The sequence below is a fragment of the Andrena cerasifolii genome, chromosome 5, assembly GCF_050908995.1.
Source record: "Andrena cerasifolii isolate SP2316 chromosome 5, iyAndCera1_principal, whole genome shotgun sequence".
NCBI classification, from domain to species: domain Eukaryota; kingdom Metazoa; phylum Arthropoda; class Insecta; order Hymenoptera; family Andrenidae; genus Andrena; species Andrena cerasifolii.
Genome location: NC_135122.1, coordinates 17,758,163 through 17,779,327, shown reverse-complemented (window position 1 = coordinate 17,779,327; position 21,165 = coordinate 17,758,163). Strand labels below are relative to the sequence as shown.

Below are 21,165 nucleotides of genomic sequence, written 5' to 3'. Positions count from 1 at the left end.
TGAGAACGAAGAACGCGTCGGTGAGGCTTCAATGAATAGCTATGAATGAAATTCAATGTGGGTATGTACTTTCGAGAATGGAGCTAGGCATGTGCTACGTTATACACGTATTATCGCGAGGATCTTGGCCTCGTGCAAGTTTAATTATAATGAAAAATGTGTCGCGTAGCACTTTCTCTTGGCCGAAGGAAGAAACCAGGGAACATCTATAAACCGAAACTGACACTCTTCGTTGGCTACTGTTTTCCTGTGTATAAGGTAGCTCGATGAATTCTACGCGGTTTTTACCAGTTTTAGCATTGATTAATTTCACTTTAATTGGTAACGTCACTGTTCGTATTTGATTCTTCATAATGATTACTCAATCGCCTTATAAATCCACTTACAATTAGAGCTCATTACAATCAGTAGCGTAATCAGGATTTAATCTTAGGGGGAGCCGAGTTGGATAAAAATATTTTTAGTGCTAATTCGATAAAATTCATTAGGAGATTATAAAATTTCATTTAATAGAATAAAATCCAGTTGGCTTTCCTTTTTACAAAGCGTTTGAATTACTTCAGCCCTGGTTACATTAATCTTCTTTATTATTTTTCTTTGGGGGGTGCCAGGGGCTCTTAGTCCCCCCCTCTGGGTGCGCCACTGATTATAATAATAATAATTATTTTCAGAATGTTGAAACGTGGAAATATGGAAATAGTATCAATTTAGGGTTTATTCTGAAATGAAGTAATTCTCAGGAAAAGTAATATTAAAGGTATTGGTATTCAATTCGTGAAAGAGGTTTCTGACTGTCCTTTGTGGATATCGAAATGAACTTACGGTATACTATTCTTATTGATTAAAGTGTGCTCTTCTATGTATCACAAATAAATAAAGTACACATCATAGTTTTCTCATTACTTCTATTGCAAAAAATAAACATGTTATAAAATATATACAGAAATAAACATTTGATCGATATGCTCAATTCCTCCAAGTTTTACTTCACCACAACGACGAATATCTATCTTGTGCGCTGAAAAAGTATAAGTTGAAACTATCAACTCGTCACGAATTCTTATACATTAGTTCAGAACGTTTCTCTCGCAACGAAGAATTATGTTCCACGTGATTTCAAGTCTTAGCGGATTTCGTAGAAACACTTTGCAATTATACGTGTTTCTTCTTGTTCGCCCCGTTGCAGCGCAAGTATCTACTTAACGCGAGAAAAAGTGATCGAAAGCGCTAGAAATTACACTGATAAATCAATTTACTTCCCTGCGCGTTCGTTTCCCAAAGGAACGTCATAAAAACGCAAGAAAACTTTCGAAACGACGTGATAACGCGCCGTATAATATTCGATATGCCGGCGGAGCACGGCGTAAGAGATCTCATGCGTGTAAACGCGTTTTCCGCGAGTCTGATCCACATTGTAGAATAAATGTGGGTGCAACGTATAACGGAATGCCGCGGATACCACCCACGGCAGAGATCACTAACATTTCACATAGCCGTTATCCAGGAATAATTTCTACCACCGTAATTCTTATTATGAAATATAGGAGTCCCATTGTTGTTCGTGGTTCTCTTGCCGGCGCTGTATTTAAAAATCAATTATCGAAGTGGAATTAAAGGAAAAGTACCGCATCCACGTTTATACTTTTACATAGCAATTCCTAATTCCAGGTAGAGATACCGTAGAATGTTTTATATAACATAGGTTTAATGTCACATTGAACGTAACTGAGATTTAAGCGTTTTGATGTCAGCTATCGTCATTCTGCCTATCCACAATTTCGCAACGATCGCTTTAAACGCAATCAATCGAGATTTCACTGTAATGGAGTAAATTATACAAGCATCGACAGCTTACATAATACGTTTACTAGTAGACCGAGCAAAGACGACAATCTTCCATATTTCTCATTCATATCAATTTTTATCACCTGCCTATAAGTCATTTTCCTTAAAGGGGGGATCCTATTTTTTTGGACTAAAAACAAACCAAATTTTGATTTTTTTTTAAGAAACTAGCGATTCGATTCATCTGAAATTTGGACCATGTATGTATGCATCTTTGAAGAAGTAGCGGTTGTGTTTTTATTAATTTTCAATGACAAATATAGGAGTTATACAGGATTGACCAACGCGCCGCGCTAAATTCGTCGTCCACTTGTGTGCATGATAGGTAGATATTTATCTTCCAGGTAATCTGAAACAGAAGTATGAAACGGGGTTTTATTTTATACACGTGTAGCTTCAGTTTGGTTTTTTAAATCGCGATTAAAAAAATTCTGCAAGTCTCTAAAGAACAATTAATTCGCAAACTACGTCGAGATATTTTTTTCTTCCGATTACCCCTACAGTTCTGAAACCCTCTGCGTGTTTCACAACGCCCCTCCTTGGTGCTTCCCCAGTAAAGTCGAAATTTTTGCGCGCCGCATTATCAGGTTCGTAAAGTCGGCTACAAGCCTTGGAGTTTACCATTTTTTCGTGGAACGCGAACGCGATTGGGAAGGGGTGTAGCAAGAACGAGGCTTTCGGTACATACCGCACCGGTACTTTCTATTTGGAACGTTCGACGCGATACAATTTCACTTGTTCCGCGGCGTTCCTCGGCGACTTTTAACAGTTTTAGCGTAACGCCGATGGCGCCCCGGTGAGCTGGAGATAAGGAAAAGGTGTTAAAAAATAAAAGGAAAATATTCTTTGCGCAGGAAATATGTACGTAGTTCCGGGTTCGTGGCTGTGGGACGACGCTGGTCACGCGATTCACGCGCTCGGATAATAACCGTAAGTACGAGAACCTTCCTCCTCGAAGGGCTCGAGGAAGTCGCGACGAGGATCGTTAACGAACCTACGCTTCTGATTACCGCTCGTACGCGCATTGCCCGAGCTGCAGATAAGAAAAACGAAGAGGAAACTGGACTGATAATTACTGTGCCCTCCCCTGGAGAATAAAGGGGCACTCGTTTCTTGTGTTCTGCGAAAATCAATTGTTGTACTGGTTTAAAACTTTTCCTAGACTTTTTCAGATTTGTTCTACTACGTGGGGGATGTTGAGCCATTAATCTCTATCATTTGTTGCTGATGTTTGTCACCTTTTACCTCGACTGAAACAGTCAATATTGGATGGAGTAAAGCATTAGTTTCCAATTATATAATTACTTTTATTTGTGGAATATCATCTTGCGAGGTAGACACGAATAATACTTGCCTGGAATCAGTAGCTATTTACGTAACAGTGAACAAAGAATTAATAGATATTATGTATTTAATTAGTAGCTTAGGGCAAGTGTGCTAATACCTACGTATTTAAATATTTAATTGCGAAAGGAATCACGTTATGGAAATAATTTATGCAGCTTCTTGTATTGCAATATTAGACTTCGTCTAGAGAAATCAAGTGTAATACTTAACACGTTAGATTGCGTTAAATCCATAGTAATTAAGAGAATTCAGAGGAATTATGGTAGATTGTGTTTGACCTGCGTAATTTGATGCGCTTCCTTCCTTTTTAATTGCTTGTCTTTCAGGTGCAAAATGAAGCGGTTATATGTACCTATTTAAGCGAAAAATATGAAAACATTCACGATTAAATAATAACATTACTTTGGTACTAACAATTTGAATTATTCTTCGTTAATTATACGGCATACCGCGATAATTGGATGAATTATTCACCGATCCTGTTAACGATTGAAATTGCAAAAGATAAAGGAATTTATGCGCATATCATTTCGCGTCATGTTTTGTTTAGAATACCCTTTTGTATACTGCGCCGTTCGCCAAGTAATTCCGTTTGTTGTAAGAGAAAGTGATCACGAGCGTGGTGCATTACGTTAAAGTCGAGATTTCAGCAACGAGACTGTGCACTGAGCGCGCCTCTACTGTTGTGAATTGAAATTTTTAATGTATTTGTTATCTAACTTTAGAGTACAATGGTGCGAACAATACTGATTGATTTCATAGCGATCTAATTACAAGTGTTTGTAATTTGTAATAAAGTATATTGATTTTTACAATAAAATATTTTTAAAAAATTGCTGTTATTATAGATGGTATTAATTTGTGTTAATGCCAGACCTGATTAGAGCTACCCTAAACAACATTCGAATTTCGAAGCTACAAATAAACCTAAGTTATAGAATTGGTGAAACGAGGAAAATAAAATTACACTATTATTTGACAGAAATACGTCGATGATCCTTTAATGAATATAAGCGCATTACAAGAACATGTCCTCATATGCAATTGGATCAATACAACTTGCCATTCATGTCATTATACAGGAATAAAGAAATACTTATATATTCATAGCAAGAAGTACTGAAGATGATAGACATAAAAAAAAAGGTAATATAATGACACTATCAATACTAGCAATTTCACTCGCCTTTACCGACAGAAATATCATTCGCAGCAGTCAGACTTGAAGATATACATTTTCATATTACTAACTGCAACAATTAATTGTATCTTCTAACCTCTTTGTCGGTAAAGGCCAGTTCCCATTAAGCGGAATGTAGTCCACCTTCAAAGATCATATAAAACTTTCCATTCCTCCACGAAGTCGCAATACTAAATGCAATGTGGACTCCTTCTGGATGTTATAGTCTGAAAGTGTCCTTCCATCTTCCAATTGCTTTCCAGCAAAGATCAAACGCTGTTGGTCGGGAGGGATTCCTTCCTTATCTTGAATCTTGGTCTTTACATTCTCTATCGTGTCAGAAGCTTCAACTTCCAAGGTGATGGTTTTCCCTGTGAGCGTCTTGACAAAGATCTGCATCCCTCCTCGCAGGCGCAGCACCAAGTGCAACGTAGACTCTTTCTGGATATTATAATCAGAGAGCGTTCTGCCATCTTCCAACTGCTTGCCAGCGAAGATCAAACGCTGTTGGTCAGGCGGAATTCCCTCCTTGTCTTGGATCTTGGCTTTTACGTTTTCTATCGTGTCAGAAGCTTCAACTTCTAAGGTGATGGTTTTCCCTGTGAGTGTCTTGACAAAGATCTGCATTCCTCCTCGGAGACGCAGCACCAAGTGCAATGTGGATTCCTTCTGGATGTTGTAATCAGAGAGTGTCCTTCCATCTTCCAACTGCTTGCCAGCGAATATCAAACGCTGTTGATCAGGAGGAATTCCTTCTTTGTCTTGAATCTTGGCTTTCACGTTCTCTATCGTATCCGAAGCTTCAACCTCCAGGGTGATGGTTTTACCTGTGAGAGTTTTAACAAAAATTTGCATTCCTCCTCGGAGACGCAGCACCAAGTGCAATGTGGATTCCTTCTGGATGTTGTAATCAGAGAGTGTCCTTCCATCTTCCAACTGCTTGCCAGCGAATATCAAACGCTGTTGATCAGGAGGAATTCCTTCTTTGTCTTGAATCTTGGCTTTCACGTTCTCTATCGTATCCGAAGCTTCAACCTCCAGGGTGATGGTTTTACCTGTGAGAGTTTTAACAAAAATTTGCATTCCTCCTCGGAGACGCAGCACCAAGTGCAATGTGGATTCCTTCTGGATGTTGTAATCAGAGAGTGTCCTTCCATCTTCCAACTGCTTGCCAGCGAATATCAAACGCTGTTGATCAGGGGGAATTCCCTCTTTGTCTTGAATCTTGGCCTTTACATTTTCTATCGTGTCCGAAGCTTCAACCTCCAAGGTGATGGTTTTACCTGTGAGAGTTTTAACAAAAATTTGCATTCCTCCTCGCAGACGTAACACCAAGTGCAACGTAGACTCCTTCTGGATGTTGTAGTCTGAAAGTGTCCTTCCATCTTCCAACTGCTTGCCGGCAAAGATCAAACGCTGTTGATCAGGGGGAATTCCCTCTTTGTCTTGAATCTTGGCCTTTACATTTTCTATCGTGTCCGAAGCTTCAACCTCCAGGGTGATGGTTTTACCTGTAAGAGTTTTAACAAAAATTTGCATTCCTCCTCGCAGACGTAACACCAAGTGCAACGTAGACTCCTTCTGGATGTTGTAGTCTGAAAGTGTCCTTCCATCTTCCAACTGCTTGCCGGCAAAGATCAAACGCTGTTGATCAGGGGGAATTCCTTCTTTGTCTTGAATCTTGGCCTTCACATTTTCTATCGTGTCCGAAGCTTCAACCTCCAAGGTGATGGTTTTACCTGTGAGAGTTTTAACAAAAATTTGCATTCCCCCTCGGAGACGTAACACCAAATGTAATGTAGATTCCTTCTGGATATTATAATCAGAGAGTGTCCTTCCATCTTCCAACTGCTTGCCAGCGAAGATCAAACGCTGTTGGTCGGGAGGAATTCCTTCTTTGTCTTGAATCTTGGCCTTTACATTTTCTATCGTGTCTGAAGCTTCAACCTCCAGAGTGATGGTTTTACCTGTGAGAGTTTTAACAAAAATTTGCATCCCTCCTCGGAGACGCAGCACCAAGTGCAATGTGGATTCCTTCTGGATGTTGTAATCAGAGAGTGTCCTTCCATCTTCCAACTGCTTGCCAGCGAAGATCAAACGCTGTTGGTCGGGAGGAATTCCTTCTTTGTCTTGAATCTTGGCCTTTACATTTTCTATCGTGTCTGAAGCTTCAACCTCCAGAGTGATGGTTTTACCTGTGAGAGTTTTAACAAAAATTTGCATCCCTCCTCGGAGACGCAGCACCAAGTGCAACGTGGACTCCTTCTGGATGTTATAGTCTGACAGGGTCCTTCCATCCTCCAACTGCTTGCCGGCGAAGATCAAACGCTGTTGATCAGGGGGGATTCCTTCTTTGTCTTGAATCTTGGCCTTAACATTTTCTATCGTGTCCGAAGCTTCAACTTCCAAGGTTATGGTTTTCCCCGTAAGTGTCTTGACAAAGATCTGCATTCCTCCTCGGAGACGCAACACCAAGTGCAATGTGGATTCCTTCTGGATGTTGTAATCAGAGAGCGTTCTGCCATCTTCCAATTGCTTGCCAGCAAAAATCAAACGCTGTTGGTCGGGGGGAATTCCTTCTTTATCTTGGATCTTGGCCTTCACATTTTCTATCGTGTCTGAAGCTTCAACCTCCAGGGTGATGGTTTTCCCCGTCAGTGTTTTGACAAAGATCTGCATGGTTGTAGATCTGAAGAACTGAAAAAATTGTTGGAATTCAAATCAAATGTATTTCTATGACTATTACGCGAAATATTGTATTATAGAATAAAAAAAATTAAAATGTAGCTAAGTTTGTAGCTTTATTAAATTTTTTTGTCAATTGTAAACTAATTTAGGATTTTTGCATAAAAAGGTGTATATATATATATTAAAACATGACGAAATATTTAATAAGTTGCCAAATTTTTTTTAATGTTTCCAGATTATATTTTTGAACGCTTAATCTTTTATGCTAGGTTTTTGGTATTTTAATCTAATATTATGCACGTATTTATGGCAGAATAGAAAATGCTGAGTAAAGCTGTGTAAGCAGAATCTCGCCCTAAAATGGCGTCCGAACAAAGCTCTCCAGTCATTCAAATATTAACGAACGATGTATACAGTGTACATAGAATTTTGTATGAAATAGTTACGAAGAAGAATATGTGTAATGCGAGACAAATTATTTATTAACTGAATATCTAAATAAGTATGGGGGTAATTATATTGGATTGGGAAAGTATTGATCGCATAAAATTGCTGGCTCTCCAAAATGGACGATCGATGGATGATGAAATTGTGAAGCAATATTTGTTACAATATCTACTGAATTAATACGAATTCTCTTACGTGATTATAGAATAATGATGGAAAATATACTTACATGCGCTGAAATAATTTACAAGTGAATATGTGCAACGCAGGACAAACGAAATTGCAGACAAAACTGATCGCACAAAAGACTATCAAACAATGCACAGTAACTTACTCGAAGTGACGCATAACGACCGAAACGGTTGCTTATATAGCCTTCCGTTGGAGCCGCCAACTTCCGAGTTCTAAATTTCCCAGATTGAAAAATGATTGAACTATGGATATCAAATACGATTTAATGTACAAATATATGACAAATGTTGTTCAGAAATTTTTATTTTAAACGCTCTAAATTTTCAATATATAAAAGTCTGAAAGAACTTTCTAGGTATAAATATAATACCATTTATTCTTAAATTCCTAAACTAAAAGTTAGTCATAGAACCTTTCGATCTCTAAATGTTGAGAGCAAATTTGATTTGTAATTTGAAAAGTCGTGGAATCGCCTGTGACTTTGCGAGGAAGGCAGAATAACTGAATTTAATAAAATACTTCGTAAAACAATGAATACTTCTCGCGTCGTATACGAAAGGGAAGAAAATACTATTATGTATGCTTCTTTCCCAAATTTAAATAAATTATGTTGCGTAATGTGCCAAATTGATTTCGTCGATGTACATGAATCGAAGACGAAATCAAATTTTTACTGGCAAACAATGAAATGCCGGTAAGTATCGCGTTCGATATCCTTTAACTTGTGTTCTTTGTTTCCTAAGGCTGATTGCAATCAAGTAAATTCTCGTAATGAAAATATAATTTCAGATTACTTATACATTTAGTCCCCAAAGTAATCGCTTCGCCTGTGTCGGGTACGGAAATATTTATATTCATTATCACAGATAAAACATTTTTCGCAACCGGGAAGTTGGAAACAATCTTGAGAACTTTGAAACTTGTGGTACGTTTGTTGCATGAATCACATTACTTATTTAGAAAGCTTACTCAAACCATAATGTTTCTGGTGAATCATTTTGTTTTCATTTCTTTTATCAGTATCACGGAGTACGCCCAATCACCAAAGAACTTTATAAGATGTGTCTTATTTATACAATACGGAGTAAGATAGCTCCTCAGTGGAACAGAGCTGGTCAATATATGCTTTTAGGGAAAGAGTTTTATAACTCTGTACAAGCAATTGGAGCAGTAAAATTAGATATTCTTATAGAGGGTATTAAAAGATCTAATTAGTTTACAGTAAAATCATAAATTACAGGAAAAATAACTTTTCAGTATATACCTATACTTTATTTAGATAAAACTGCCGCTCATAGAACTCATATGTACATTTTGTTAGTAAAACTTCCCTAAATTTAATCTGTATCTATTTTCAGCATAAGAAGTCTTTATATTGATTCAATTTATGCTTCTACTGTAGTATTTGATTTGCGTATGTATTATATATAGTAATATTAGGTAAATTTTCAGAAAATAATACGCGCTTGCAACTTGGTGTAGAAAAAGTTAAAATTCCGTACTTAAAACTTGAAGAACATCTTCCTTCATCCGTTATAGCTCAATTTTTACTCGATCCCAAAGGATATATCGATTTATCTTCTTATAAAATCCCATTCGTACATGTCTTACCAAGGTAGTAAAAGTTTTAATAATCTGCTATAAGCATTGAATAACTTCGAAACAGCGAAAAGCAGATTTTACCAGTTTAGTTTATGAAATCTTGTTTCAGCACAAAAAAAGGCAAATTATTGTCTGTATCTAAAGAAATTCCAGCGAGTTGTGCTTTCACAGATTATGATCAGTTACGTAGACATTGGAAAAACATGGTATAAATCTTTACATTAAATACACTTTTCAGAATCCGGATTAATTCTACGTTTATGTTTATATGAATACATTTCAGTACGGATATTCTTTGCCAAAAAATAAAGATGGGATATTGTATTATGAAATTAAATTTCCCATACCTAGATCAAATATTTTCACTTATCCTAGTTTATGCATCACATTTGGCTCGTTAGATATCATCCCGAATAGGGACAAAGAACTTACAATCACACAGTTTTTGTCTGATATGCTTGTAAAAGTACCTATAATTTGTGGCCAACAATTACAAATATCCAAACATACTCCATTCAAAACAGTAAGTTAAAAGCGCTTGTTTAACGGTCCATCGTGTATTGAATATACCGCCAAGTTTTGATTATTTCTTACTACAATATACATTTCGCGCAGGAAAATTCAAGTTTGGCATGTGCTACATTCATAAAAAGTCAAGATAGTTGTCTTGTAAAAGAAAATGATCCCATCAGAATTCTGCAATCGGGAAATTCTGAAATTAGGAATACGAATATTACTTCTGTATCGCTGAAAGAGCAATTAACAAAGATTCATCGAATCCACGATACATCTGTTTGTGAGAACGTGGCATATTCAAGCAACAGAGATATCGATGAAAATCGAAATGGTAATAAAGTCACTACATACAGTTGCAAATAATCTATAAATTTTAAGTACTTGAGCGATTTTTACTTATTAGACGTTACAAAAACTATAGAAGGAGGCTTTATTGGAGGTAGCGCGTCAAGAAATTTAGCTGATACTTTTACGGTGACCAAAACAGAAACAATTTCCAGATACTTTGGAGTCCAAAAGCCATACTCCCGTGTTAACAGAGAAGGGGTAAACTGTTTATTACTCATTTCTTATACATCTTCTATCGTCAGTTTGTATTCTATTTTACGCACTATTTGCAGTTTCAGTCCTTACAAAAGGAAACAGGAGAACATTTAACATTAAAGGAAAAATTATCAAACGCTAAATCCAGTGAAAATAGTAGGGTCCCTTTACAAGAAACAGTGAGTGTTCCTAAAACTTGTATGCGCGATCGGATGCAATAAAATAGTATGTCGATAATGAAATAATATGTTGAATAGGATCATAATATTGACGTAGAAGCAATGGCAAAGAATAACCAGTTACATCAAGTGCGGAAGAGTGTTTTAAGTGATTGGTTGAAAAAGCATTTAATTCCACATGATTCAAAAATAAAAAAAACAGACCTGATTAACAAAGTATTATCTCATATAAGAAACACACAAATGTTAAATCAGTTCCGTCTGTAGATATATAAAAATATTTTGTAATCAAAGTAAACATAAACATCGCAAAAGGTATACGTTTTTACCACATTTATTTTATTATTCTTATAGGTATATGTTATAAAAAATAATAGTAACAACAATATGTGGAAATAATTATTTGTTAGGCAGTAAGAATAATGTTCATCGTTGTAAGCATATGCATAAAAACGATTAACATCCATAATAAATAAAATAATAACAAAACATAATTTTCTATATTATTGACTTTGTATAGTCCATTATAACACGTAGTATAGCTTTTCTGTCTGACTTGTCTTTTATACCAATCTCAACTAAGTCTTCATCGGTAAGAGTCATAAATAGATCAACGTCTACCTAAAATAAATTATGTAAATATGAGACATTAAACGGAACAGTTATATGTTACAACGATCTAAATTCAACAGGAATATCCTTTATCTTACATTCCAATGATTATTATTTGACGTGGAAGGCCGATACACTTACTTCTTGTTCAAGAAATATAGGAACATGCTGACTTAGTCCATAACGTTTTAACAGAACAAACATTTTCGCTTCCTCCGAATTCAAAATCATTCCTCGTGGCGGTGTTCTGTAACGTGGCGGAGTTGGTGTATTTTCTCCAAATACATTTTCATCGTTTATATCTGTAGGTACGTGTGGTGAACGAATCGGACTAAATTCAGGTATATAACCAAGGGTGGCATTGAGATCCTCTGGATCATTTTGAATATTTAAGTCCGGTGGACGAATAGACTGTAATCTTTGCGAATGAAAAACAATTTAAAACCAAATAGCCACCTGGTTAATATTTACAGTCTTTCTCGGATTATTGAAATGCTTTTTTTCCCCGGATTATAGGAAAAGATCTACCCATCCCACAGTTTTCCTTCCTCGCTGCGAATTGCTTCACGTTTGGACTCATTTTCGTCGGCATAAACTCACCTAACCCAGACCAAATCTTTCTCGATAATCCGGGGAAGACTGTATATTCGCGATAATATATTCATGATATACCTCTGTAAATGTAGTTCAGATACATATTCGTTATTTTTCGAGTGCTGTATTATTGTTTTATTTGCATCTTCGGTTAATTGTTCCTTATCCACATTATCATTATCATCATAATTACTTTGTACAAAATATATATTTGGGGATTGAAGCATTCTTTCTTCTAGGGTACATGTTAAAGTTGGTGAAATTAAACTGTGTTGCACAGGTTCCCAGTTGTTTACCATCAAATTTAATTTGCAAGGTTTCAAATCTTTCTTCAAGTTCATTTTTACATTGTTTCTACAGCTGTGGTTATTTAATTCTGGAGAATGAAGTACAAACATTGGTTGCACAGGAAGATTCAAAGACAATGGTTTATCGTTGTTTTCATTTCCATTGTCATTTTTTTTTTCAGCATCATGCATAATTTGCATAACGCATTTCTCTTTACTCCTGTTGGTTGACTTTAATAAATGTAAGTTTTCTTTCGTATCTGAATCAGTTTCTATACAAATATTGTCCGAAGTATCGTTCCAATAATGTTCTGTATCGAGATGTTCTTTTACCAACATTGCTATTTCAGGTACCGTGGACTGTTTCATCATAATTTGTGTGTACTCATCTATGAAAAGTAATAAAATACAGTATTCGAGGAATATATATGGTATATTATATTATGTATTAACAATCAAACAAAGTATTGTCTTACTGCTTCTAAAAACATCGAAGCCTAACTCTAATAATTTAAAGAACAAGTTTTTATCATTTTTCATAGCGGCTATACAAAGTGGTGTAATATCATCATTCGCAGAATTTAATAGCGCGGATGGGCACGCATTATACACAGTTTCAAACATATCTGTATTTATTGCAGCAGCTAGTCCAAGCACTGACATACCTATAAATTAATTAAATATTTGGCTTTTATTGCATTGGATCGGTGCATTTATTGCGTTATTTCTGGAATAAAATTAAACATAAAACACTTTCCCCTTGAGAGAAGCTCACCAAGGTAAGTTGACTCGTTTACATTAGCATTTTTCTTTAAAAGAAATTTCACCGTCTGGATGTCTCTGTTACGAATTGCCAGCATTAATGGAGTCCATCCAAATTTATTTTTCCTATCAATGACGCAGATGTTCTGTTTTCGTAAGATTTCCTTTGTGATGTTAAGGCAGCCATTTGCTGCGCTGATATGCAATAAATTTTCTCCATAACTATTTACTGTATTTAAAGTATATTCTAATAATAAAAAGTTCATTGTTATTATTACATGCGATTGTATTTTCAATTAACAGTTTTTAAATATTAATCTTTACCTACAATGTAACGAGAACATTGGAATTTTTCATACTTTATAAAATGAAACTAAAATTAAAGGAATTCAAAATAGATTCTTAAAATGTATGCCTGGCTCAGTAACAAAAATTATTATGATCATGGATCTATTGCATACTATTCCTGAAAGGAAAGGTCTCAAAGGAAAGAAAGACTTTTTTCAAATTGTCATTTTTATTCAAAGTACTTTGAAAAGTTTCACTTTTTAAATTTATATAATTTGTAATAAGTATATTGTGACATATATGATGATTATTATTATCTTATGGATATATAAATCTATCATTTTTGTACCTCCTTTTTGCAACGCTTTTATGACTTTTGCTTCCATGGTCCTCTTCACATTATCATTTATCTGTAGTAAAACACTATTTTCACTGTACATTATTGATATTGTAATACAATTTTCCTTTATCATCTAACTATAGAAAAACAATAATTATAATGTGTTCCAAGTGTTGCAACGGGATAATTTTAAATATTATTCGTTCATCCAATGAAACTCTAAAATTGACCTTCAAGTAGATATACTTATTTTTTTACTCATTGTTTGTAAACTCGTACAATTGAATTCGTTCGTCAGAAAATACGGAATTTGAGTACATAGTATTGAGAGAGCTCCATAACATAGCGTAACATTTAAAAATCATATTGTTGTTATAATTGTTCCGTTTGTACATAATTTCCGCCAACAAGCCGCTCGAACCGCCAGATGCCAGATTTCCTTCAGCCAGGGATCGGCGGTCTTAAGCTACGCTGATGGAGAGGGAAACACCTACAGGAGCGGTGGTAGTATGTGAGACGCCACGATGGGAGACTAACCGACGCCAGCGTCAAGCGAATGACGCCGCGGCCAACCAGAGTCGACAACATATTTCCCGGTGACGCTGTTTGGCCGTGATGTCGGTTCGCGTTGGCGCCACTTGGCTGGCTTGGCGCTGGCGTCGGTTCACGCACATATTACCACCGCTCCTGTAGGTGTTTCCCTCTCCATCACCGCAGCTTAAGCCAGCCGATCCCTGCCTTCAGCGATGATACGGTGGCAGCACAGTCTCGTAAAATGTGACGTGCATGATCATTTCTGACAGCATTTGAATTTCATTTTTCAAATCGCGTGTCTATTTAGCAGGCGCAAAAGGTCGTTTCGCGAAATCACAGAAGCACGGTCGTTAATTTTGTTCCTACTCAGTGCGAACAACGAATCAAACGTGATTACTATAACACGACGTGTAATTTACACGGACAAATTTTACCACAGTGTGAGTTATCCTCTGTTGAACGCATTTCTCTAAGTTCTTTTAACTTCACTCTGCTTCCCATTAGTGTAGAAACAGTTTCGTTCGTCGTTGCATCGTAATTGCGCGTTTTCAGGGAATATTACGATCATTTATCTCCTTGGTAGGAGACTTTTTTTAGGTTAACTTTCAGACGACGCCGAGATCGTATTTCTCGGGGTGGGGGCACTAATTAAGAGAATGTAGATGGGGGAGACGAGTACGTATCGTTACCGTTAGTGGTCAATTTCCCGAATCCTTATTCATTTCGTTTGTATTCGCTGTCATTTAGGGTAAATTACACGCATGTTGGAGGTTTATTCGTTTTTCTGTGAAACAGTGTGGGCTATTGAATTCTGTTGCAACACAATATGGAGATACTGTTCTGCTGTTAATATATCTTAGAGATCTTTTCACATGGTACAGAAGCTTTACTTGACCCACGTATAATCTGTTGTTCAGAATGGGAAGCAGTGGACAACTGTATAGTCTCTCTTGGGGAGAATTTAGTTCGTCGTTGGCTTCTGCGGTGCAGCTATTAAGAGGTCACGGCGATTTAGTGGATGTTACTTTAGCTGCCGGAGGACGCAGCTTTCCTGCGCATAAGATAGTTCTTTGCGCAGCTAGTCCTTTTTTACTGGACTTATTGAAGGTTGTAGCATCGCTTCCTTTTGTACATTTAATAGCATAGTCGACGCAACACAGATCTGTCTGTAAATATCTAGCATTATAATTTTACTGATTCGAATAACAATTCTTAGTTATCGTGTCTTTGTTCCTTTGGACAGAGACAAGGTAGGAGTTATCTGTTGATCGTATGTCTGCATACATTATTGCTGTTTAATCGAATCTTTGAAAGTTGGCTGTTCATGAATATAGAAACAGAAAATAATTGCAAAACCTAAATGCAATATACTAATGTAATACCTTTCTGTGTTTTATGTATTATAATTACTAACTCGAGGTATGTTTTATTTTTGTTATGGATTCTATGTAAACAGAGCACGCCATGCCAACATCCAGTGGTCATGCTAGCTGGCATAGCAGCAGACGATTTGGAGTCACTGCTGGAGTTTGTGTATCGTGGTGAAGTGAGCGTGGAACCGTCTCAGTTGCCTTCTCTGCTTCAAGCTGCCCATTGCCTTTGCATTCATGGGTTAACGCCACCTACTATACTGACAGAAGTGTGTTTCATATATAAAACTTATAAAAAGCCATATTTATATAAGCGTAATATGTTTAGATAGTATATTTATGTACTCATTAACTTTGTAAGCTAACGAAATTTTAAAGTACACTTCATTATAATTCTTATACATCTGTTGAAAAGGAAACATAACTATTTTATTTAATTAGAACGGAGAAGAGGTGCCCGTGTCAGCGATACCAGCGGCAAACGAGGCTGCATCCAAGGAAACAAGTAGTCCATACTTTCCAATGAAACGAAGAAAGAAAAGAAGAAAGTCCTCTTCGTCTTCTGGAAAATGGCCGCGTACCGGTAGCGCTACTGATAATGAAAACAAGCCCGTGGATGGAAGCGATAGTAATAGATCGGTCGGTTACTATCAGAAAGATGAAGATGACACGGAGCATGGTGATGATACAGGTAAAGAATACTTAAATCACATATAGCGGTAGATTCCATAATTGTTACGTTTATGAAAGCAACTGGAAGCTTAAGAAAATATTTGAGGCATAATCCGATATTACATATTTACCCGACGCAACGAAGAATAATGTCATTTTATAATTGTTTATCCTAAGTATAAGTATAGTTTCGTTTTTATTTATTTATAAATTACACAGTGGACTGATTTGATCATTTTTATTGTTATGTATATTTCAGAATTATTTGAGTAAAGCTATTTTATGAAAAAAAAAAACAAACGAAAATACGATATTACTTGTGTTTTGTGTCCGATATATATTATTTTTATCACTGGTTCACGAACAAGTTGTCAATGGTGAACCACGGTTCACGAGTTAAAATTCTTTCCGAGCATTCTTTCCTTATATTAGAACGGACACAAGCACAACCATCACTCGGGTTGAACTGCATCTAATCGATCACAGGATAGAAATTATAGCCCGGAAATGTCATATGAAAGAAATCAGTTCAGCCCTGCATGGTAATATTGTGTTTGTGTCTGTTAGCAGCGACGAACGACCGATTGGAATATTCGAATCCTCGGAGTTGTCACTCGCCACGTGCTCAAGAAGCGCAGCCAGTGTCGGCAGAAAATTCTCAGACGGGGCCCAACCAGGATCAGATATCGGACAGTGAATCGCACCTCCATACTTTAATGCCGATGCAGCCGTATTCTCCACTGCACATACCGCAATTCCCTGGTCCCCTGAACATGGGTTTTCCTCCTGGTGTACCGCTCCCACTAGTTACCCAGAGCTCAACCGCGGGGACAGCGCCCTGCGGACTTACCGGGAGCATGAACGCGTCCAAGATACGCGGTGCCTCCGATTGCCCGGGCATCTGCCCGCTCTGCGGTGCTACGTTACGGCAAGCAAGGAATTTACGTAGACACCTTCTGTCGTCCTGCAAATATCGATTTAATAGTAATTCGGTTCAGAGTTCCTCGGCTGACACGATGATGCTAGAAATAAAACCGGAGGTCGAGCTGACCAGCTACGGTGAACAGCCTGTAACGTATGGGACTGATAGTGGGAGTAGTACCTGTGAACAAATAATTTGTAAGCCCAGCCCGCTTCCTTCGCCGACGTCGCACGCGCCGAATGTTGTCTCGCCTCAAAGCAACATTCCGTCCCCGACTATCGCTAGATGAATGTACAGAGTGGAACTAAAAGCGGAGATTCGAGACGAATTATGTGGATTATCATTTGATTCTGTTGCTGTGATCCGGAGGCTACCTTGTCTGTCGTTTTCAGTGATTCGCTGCACCCTCGTGCGTTAGGAGTTCAATTTAAAAGAGCGAAACTCTCTTTTCTTTTTTACTTATTGTATTAATGTACTTATATTGATATATGTTTAAACTATTAGTTGTTTGCGTTGTTTAGCAAATATAGATGAAATGGACTGACATTATTTTGTAAAGCTTGTCGGTGTCAATCGATTGTTATATTACTTTGTATAGTCTATTGGATATTTCTACCTTGATATCTTCCTATTGATCTTCTTTCTTTTCGTTCTTATCACTCGGATGTGAATAAATCTGAAACAATCTGGATCGTGTAAGAACAAGTTCATGTACGGGAATCTTCCATACTAGCAAGTAAGAGCAGTATCTTAGGGTTAACGGGAATAGCAGTGGGTGAAAAGAATTAAGGATAGTAAAAGCGGTGGTATAAATATTCCGGAACACTTTATCCGAATTCTCGATATCCTTCAAATATTCACACACGTAATAACTGTACGATCAGTTTTATATAAACATATTGAATTATAAATTTATCTTTGTAGCTCATTTATCGTTTCTTCCGCAAATAAAGTACCAAATTGATATTTTAACATTTACGTCACGGTGTAAACGGGATTCGGACTTTTGCCGATTGTACATTTTCTAGAAGAGCGACGTTAATGGCACGGCCAGATTTTAAGCGCAAACCAAAGACCTCCATTTCCTTCGTGCACGTATAATTATCCTTCGACGGAAGAATGCGTGTCCCGTGTCATCAATATGTATTTATTTACTTAGCGAAATGTGGCGGAGAGTCTTGAATGTTCAACTGGTGGAAATTCAAGTTTCTACGTGTATAGTTTTCAACAAGTATCTAATCGCCGTTAGGTAATCAAATTTATCGAGTAAATAGTACAGATTTATTTTGTGTTACACCGTAGCGACGTAATCTTTTGCACTATGCGTGTAACTGTCTCATTTTTCATCCATATTCACGGGGCGCGCGAGAAAATTGCCTAAAACCGTCTTAGCGGTGAGGGGATGATGCAGCGGTTCGATTAGAAGCGAATGGTTGACGGCGATCAGTACGTTTAAATGTGTTTAGATATTATGGAATTAATTCCAGGGGATGGATTGTCCAAAGGGCGAAGCATGTCCGATCAGCCGGTATCTTGTCCACTGTGCGGGGCGATTTTGCGTCAATCACGAAACTTGAGGAGGCATTTAGAGCTCCTACACTTTGGGCTCGGTAGCAATAATAAATCCGGTGTCCACACGAGACACCGGAGGACTGATAGAAATAATGATCTCGTTCGATCCACGCTAGCGTCCATTTGCCCGCCGCACATGACGAGGATGGACCATTCAAGGCCTCCAGAGAACACAGACTTCTCGACGTCCCTGTCCATCGCTTCGACAGTCAGCTCCAGCGCATCGAGCGGCAGTCTTACAGGTGAATTATTAACAGCTTCGACTAGAGAAGAGGAATGATTGATACAATTATCATAAAACAATCGATAAATAATCAGGAAGAATAGTAATGTACATGGAGCGTGCGTGAGGCTCTGCACGATTTATAGAGTACTCGTTAGAACGTACCTACCGTAAACTGGGGGAACATTAGCAGTTACTTAACATCTATTAAAGAAGGAAAAGGACAGAAATTGTATGCATTTTCACACTTGTAATTACAATCACAAACGATGCGATGTTATAATAGGATACTTAAAGCAAATGTAAAAATGTTAATTTAAAACAAAATATAAAAGAGAGTGCAGGGTCAATGTAACTTCAGATTGGTAAAACTTTAGTTGTTAATGCTATTTATATGCCGTGCCAATTTTATCCCGGTCACGTGGTAACATTGGCAGTTAAATAGTTTTAAAAAAAACCGTGCAATGTATGAAATTTTATAGTATCACAAATAGAGAAAGTTCTGTAAATTAAAAGCAACATATTAGTTACGTGCTACTGTTCATTGCTTATACTTTGATATTGAAATATAAACAGTTAATAAAATTATTAACGAGACTAAATTATTTCGACAAAAGCTGCGTTAAAAAATAGAGACACAGAAAGAGCCACGAGTATAAGTTGAGAATCTACAAAATCTGTGGCAATATGTCAAGTAACATTGTATCAATCTTCCTACCATATTAAATTTCACGTCTGAACGTGTGAGGCACGTTTCCTTGTAACAGTAGAATGTTTTCTTACGATTAATTTACCGTATCGGTTACACGTACGGCAAATCGCAAATAAGGATCGAGGTGCACGGTTTGCGCATTTAATTTATTTTATAGGTACGCTTTGGGAGGCTGTAAGTCATCTTGCAATTATTGAATTGTAAATGTAATTGAACAATAAGGGACAAATGCAAGTAATTTATACAAGCTTACATACAAGCATTTTTTGTAATATTCTACGTTTCTTGTATGATTACATAAGTTACTCTTACGTTACACGAAGTTAAAGTACCATTTAATTCTTTAAAAATGTTGATACATTTTACAATAACAAATGAAACACTTTTTCTCTTAATTTCCCTTGCGTATACATGCGTTCATGAATTCACTGTGCGCAAGCGTAGATATCCATATTTACTTCATATGCACCCTTGACAAAAATGTAAATTCAGAAACCTCAATCTTACGTCCAAGTAAGATACAGTTGTGAATGGCTTAAATCACGAATTATTCGAAAATATGAAAAACAGCAGTGGTAAATATATCTCATTGAATGAAAATATGACAAAAATATATAATCATCTCTTCTACGGAATTTGTGAACAGGAAGTTTAATGGGACCAAGTTCGAGCGCCTTAGGAGCCGGCGATCAGAGCGCGAGCCCTGCTCTGGTAGCTGCGTCAAGTTCTTGCGCTTCTTCGATGGCCTCCGCTACCAACGGGATATATTCGTCGGATAGCAGTGTGCTAAGTTGTTTGTTACCTTCGCTACCATCTTTGCCTTCGCTCTCATCCCCGCACGATGTGTTTCGTCACGGCGAAATGCTGCGAGCTGGCATTGCTTACCACGACCCGACGAGGCAGCACGCCAAGCAAATGCAGCGCCCAGACGTTACTTAATTTCCTCTGAAGAATAGCCTTTTAACGATTCAGTTGACGATTCAGAAAACACTGTAAAAACGAACCGCTCCGGGTACAATCGAAAGTCTCGACTAACAGGCGTTACCAGAAAGCGCACGGGTAACACGCTGTAAGCGTAAAGCTAAGGAAAATTAGAAGATTTAATCTGTTGCTGTTACAGATCTTGTTAAAGATATCCTCTCTAGTCGCTGCATATTGTTTCTCGTGACTTCCATAGATTACATTTCACAGTAGACTGTGGGGAATGAGATCTGCAGCTGTAGTGTAATTCGTTTAAATAGAAATTGACGAGCGACTGATTTCGATGAAACTGCTAGGATATTGTTTTAAATTATTTGAAATTTGCATATGGTTTTTAAGAATTTAAATCGTATTCAGCTGAATCGGCATTGGTCATGTTTTATTCGCTGAGTGTGGACGGATAGGGGGTGATTTATAATTTCCATTTAGTCATTTGGATATTTATTAAGAGGTTTAATTCAATCTATATTTTACTAAACCTTTTATTCGCGGCTGAATTGTGGAGGTGTTGTGAATATTGTTTAGATAGATATTCTTTTTTATGAAATTGATAAAAGTGTGTACATATAATAATGTTGATGTATTTGTAGGGAAATGATGTGAAATATTAAACTTTCATTTAAAATGACGAGAAACTTTTCCGGTGCGATTCCTCCCAACCACCTCTCCCGTGGGTAATTTAAAATCGAAATCACAACATCAAGTTGTTTCACTTGTTTCACGCATTAACACACACCGCGCGATTTTTTATGTCAAG

At 37.2% G+C, this 21,165-nt stretch overlaps 5 protein-coding genes across 17 annotated transcripts; 3 read left to right on the top strand and 2 right to left on the bottom strand.

The window, feature by feature from the left end:
• Positions 1-4,163: 4,163 nt before the first annotated feature.
• LOC143368833 (polyubiquitin-A) lies at positions 4,164-7,878 on the bottom strand. Its single transcript, XM_076811945.1, has 2 exons — positions 7,737-7,878; positions 4,164-7,069 (listed from the first exon to the last, which is right to left on the bottom strand). Exon 2 carries the CDS (start codon positions 7,049-7,051, stop codon positions 4,526-4,528), a length of 2,526 nt encoding a protein of 841 aa, XP_076668060.1. The 5' UTR covers positions 7,052-7,069; positions 7,737-7,878; the 3' UTR covers positions 4,164-4,525.
• A 159-nt stretch (positions 7,879-8,037) lies between these two features.
• On the top strand, positions 8,038-10,806 carry LOC143368834 (uncharacterized protein C18orf63-like). The gene is made up of 10 exons (XM_076811946.1): positions 8,038-8,393; positions 8,489-8,624; positions 8,720-8,894; positions 9,152-9,314; positions 9,411-9,507; positions 9,585-9,824; positions 9,917-10,148; positions 10,221-10,363; positions 10,438-10,539; positions 10,618-10,806. Exons 1-10 carry the CDS (start codon positions 8,230-8,232, stop codon positions 10,804-10,806), a joined length of 1,641 nt encoding a protein of 546 aa, XP_076668061.1. The 5' UTR covers positions 8,038-8,229.
• A 55-nt stretch (positions 10,807-10,861) lies between these two features.
• LOC143368835 (uncharacterized) lies at positions 10,862-13,856 on the bottom strand. Of its 4 annotated transcripts, XM_076811948.1 has the most exons (7): positions 13,669-13,856; positions 13,432-13,546; positions 12,808-13,041; positions 12,509-12,697; positions 11,824-12,421; positions 11,293-11,569; positions 10,862-11,160 (listed from the first exon to the last, which is right to left on the bottom strand). In XM_076811948.1, the coding sequence occupies exons 2-7, from the start codon at positions 13,520-13,522 to the stop codon at positions 11,038-11,040; spliced, it is 1,512 nt and encodes a 503-aa protein (XP_076668063.1). In that variant the 5' UTR covers positions 13,523-13,546; positions 13,669-13,856; the 3' UTR covers positions 10,862-11,037. The 4 variants fall into 4 exon arrangements, with proteins under 4 accessions (XP_076668063.1, XP_076668062.1, XP_076668065.1 ...); XM_076811947.1 differs by lacking the exon at positions 13,669-13,856 and having other exon boundaries at positions 13,432-13,660; XM_076811950.1 differs by lacking the exon at positions 13,669-13,856 and having other exon boundaries at positions 12,808-12,989; positions 13,432-13,659.
• Positions 13,857-14,165: 309 nt separating this feature from the next.
• Positions 14,166-17,898, top strand: LOC143368838 (uncharacterized). 10 transcript variants are annotated; one of them, XM_076811959.1, is made up of 5 exons: positions 14,166-14,345; positions 14,874-15,063; positions 15,413-15,595; positions 15,768-16,017; positions 16,566-17,898. In XM_076811959.1, exons 2-5 carry the CDS (start codon positions 14,875-14,877, stop codon positions 17,207-17,209), a joined length of 1,266 nt encoding a protein of 421 aa, XP_076668074.1. In that variant the 5' UTR covers positions 14,166-14,345; position 14,874; the 3' UTR covers positions 17,210-17,898. The 10 variants fall into 10 exon arrangements, with proteins under 10 accessions (XP_076668074.1, XP_076668080.1, XP_076668073.1 ...); XM_076811965.1 differs by having other exon boundaries at positions 14,166-14,396; positions 16,569-17,898; XM_076811958.1 differs by having other exon boundaries at positions 14,166-14,396.
• A 478-nt stretch (positions 17,899-18,376) lies between these two features.
• On the top strand, positions 18,377-21,043 carry LOC143368843 (uncharacterized). The gene is made up of 2 exons (XM_076811976.1): positions 18,377-18,734; positions 20,074-21,043. Exons 1-2 carry the CDS (start codon positions 18,377-18,379, stop codon positions 20,364-20,366), a joined length of 651 nt encoding a protein of 216 aa, XP_076668091.1. The 3' UTR covers positions 20,367-21,043.
• The last annotated feature ends 122 nt before the right edge of the window (positions 21,044-21,165 follow it).

Bases quoted from the DNA above. Each gene is read 5' to 3' on its own strand.
- LOC143368834 (XM_076811946.1), top strand. From the start codon at position 8,230: ATGAATACTTCTCGCGTCGTATACGAAAGGGAAGAAAATACTATTATG. The intron at 8,394-8,488 runs GTAAGTATCGCG...ATATAATTTCAG, and splicing joins TGGCAAACAATGAAATGCCG to ATTACTTATACATTTAGTCC. The intron at 10,364-10,437 runs GTAAACTGTTTA...CACTATTTGCAG, and splicing joins CCCGTGTTAACAGAGAAGGG to TTTCAGTCCTTACAAAAGGA.
- LOC143368843 (XM_076811976.1), top strand. From the start codon at position 18,377: ATGTGTTTAGATATTATGGAATTAATTCCAGGGGATGGATTGTCCAAA. The intron at 18,735-20,073 runs GTGAATTATTAA...ATTTGTGAACAG, and splicing joins ATCGAGCGGCAGTCTTACAG to GAAGTTTAATGGGACCAAGT.
- LOC143368835 (XM_076811947.1), bottom strand. From the start codon at position 13,555: ATGATAAAGGAAAATTGTATTACAATATCAATAATGTACAGTGAAAAT. The intron at 13,042-13,431 runs GTACAAAAATGA...TTTTATTATTAG, and splicing joins AAAAGCGTTGCAAAAAGGAG to AATATACTTTAAATACAGTA. The intron at 12,422-12,508 runs GTAAGACAATAC...TACTTTTCATAG, and splicing joins CTTCGATGTTTTTAGAAGCA to ATGAGTACACACAAATTATG.
- LOC143368833 (XM_076811945.1), bottom strand. From the start codon at position 7,051: ATGCAGATCTTTGTCAAAACACTGACGGGGAAAACCATCACCCTGGAG.
- LOC143368838 (XM_076811959.1), top strand. From the start codon at position 14,875: ATGGGAAGCAGTGGACAACTGTATAGTCTCTCTTGGGGAGAATTTAGT. The intron at 15,064-15,412 runs GTTGTAGCATCG...CTATGTAAACAG, and splicing joins TTTTACTGGACTTATTGAAG to AGCACGCCATGCCAACATCC. The intron at 15,596-15,767 runs GTGTGTTTCATA...TTATTTAATTAG, and splicing joins CACCTACTATACTGACAGAA to AACGGAGAAGAGGTGCCCGT.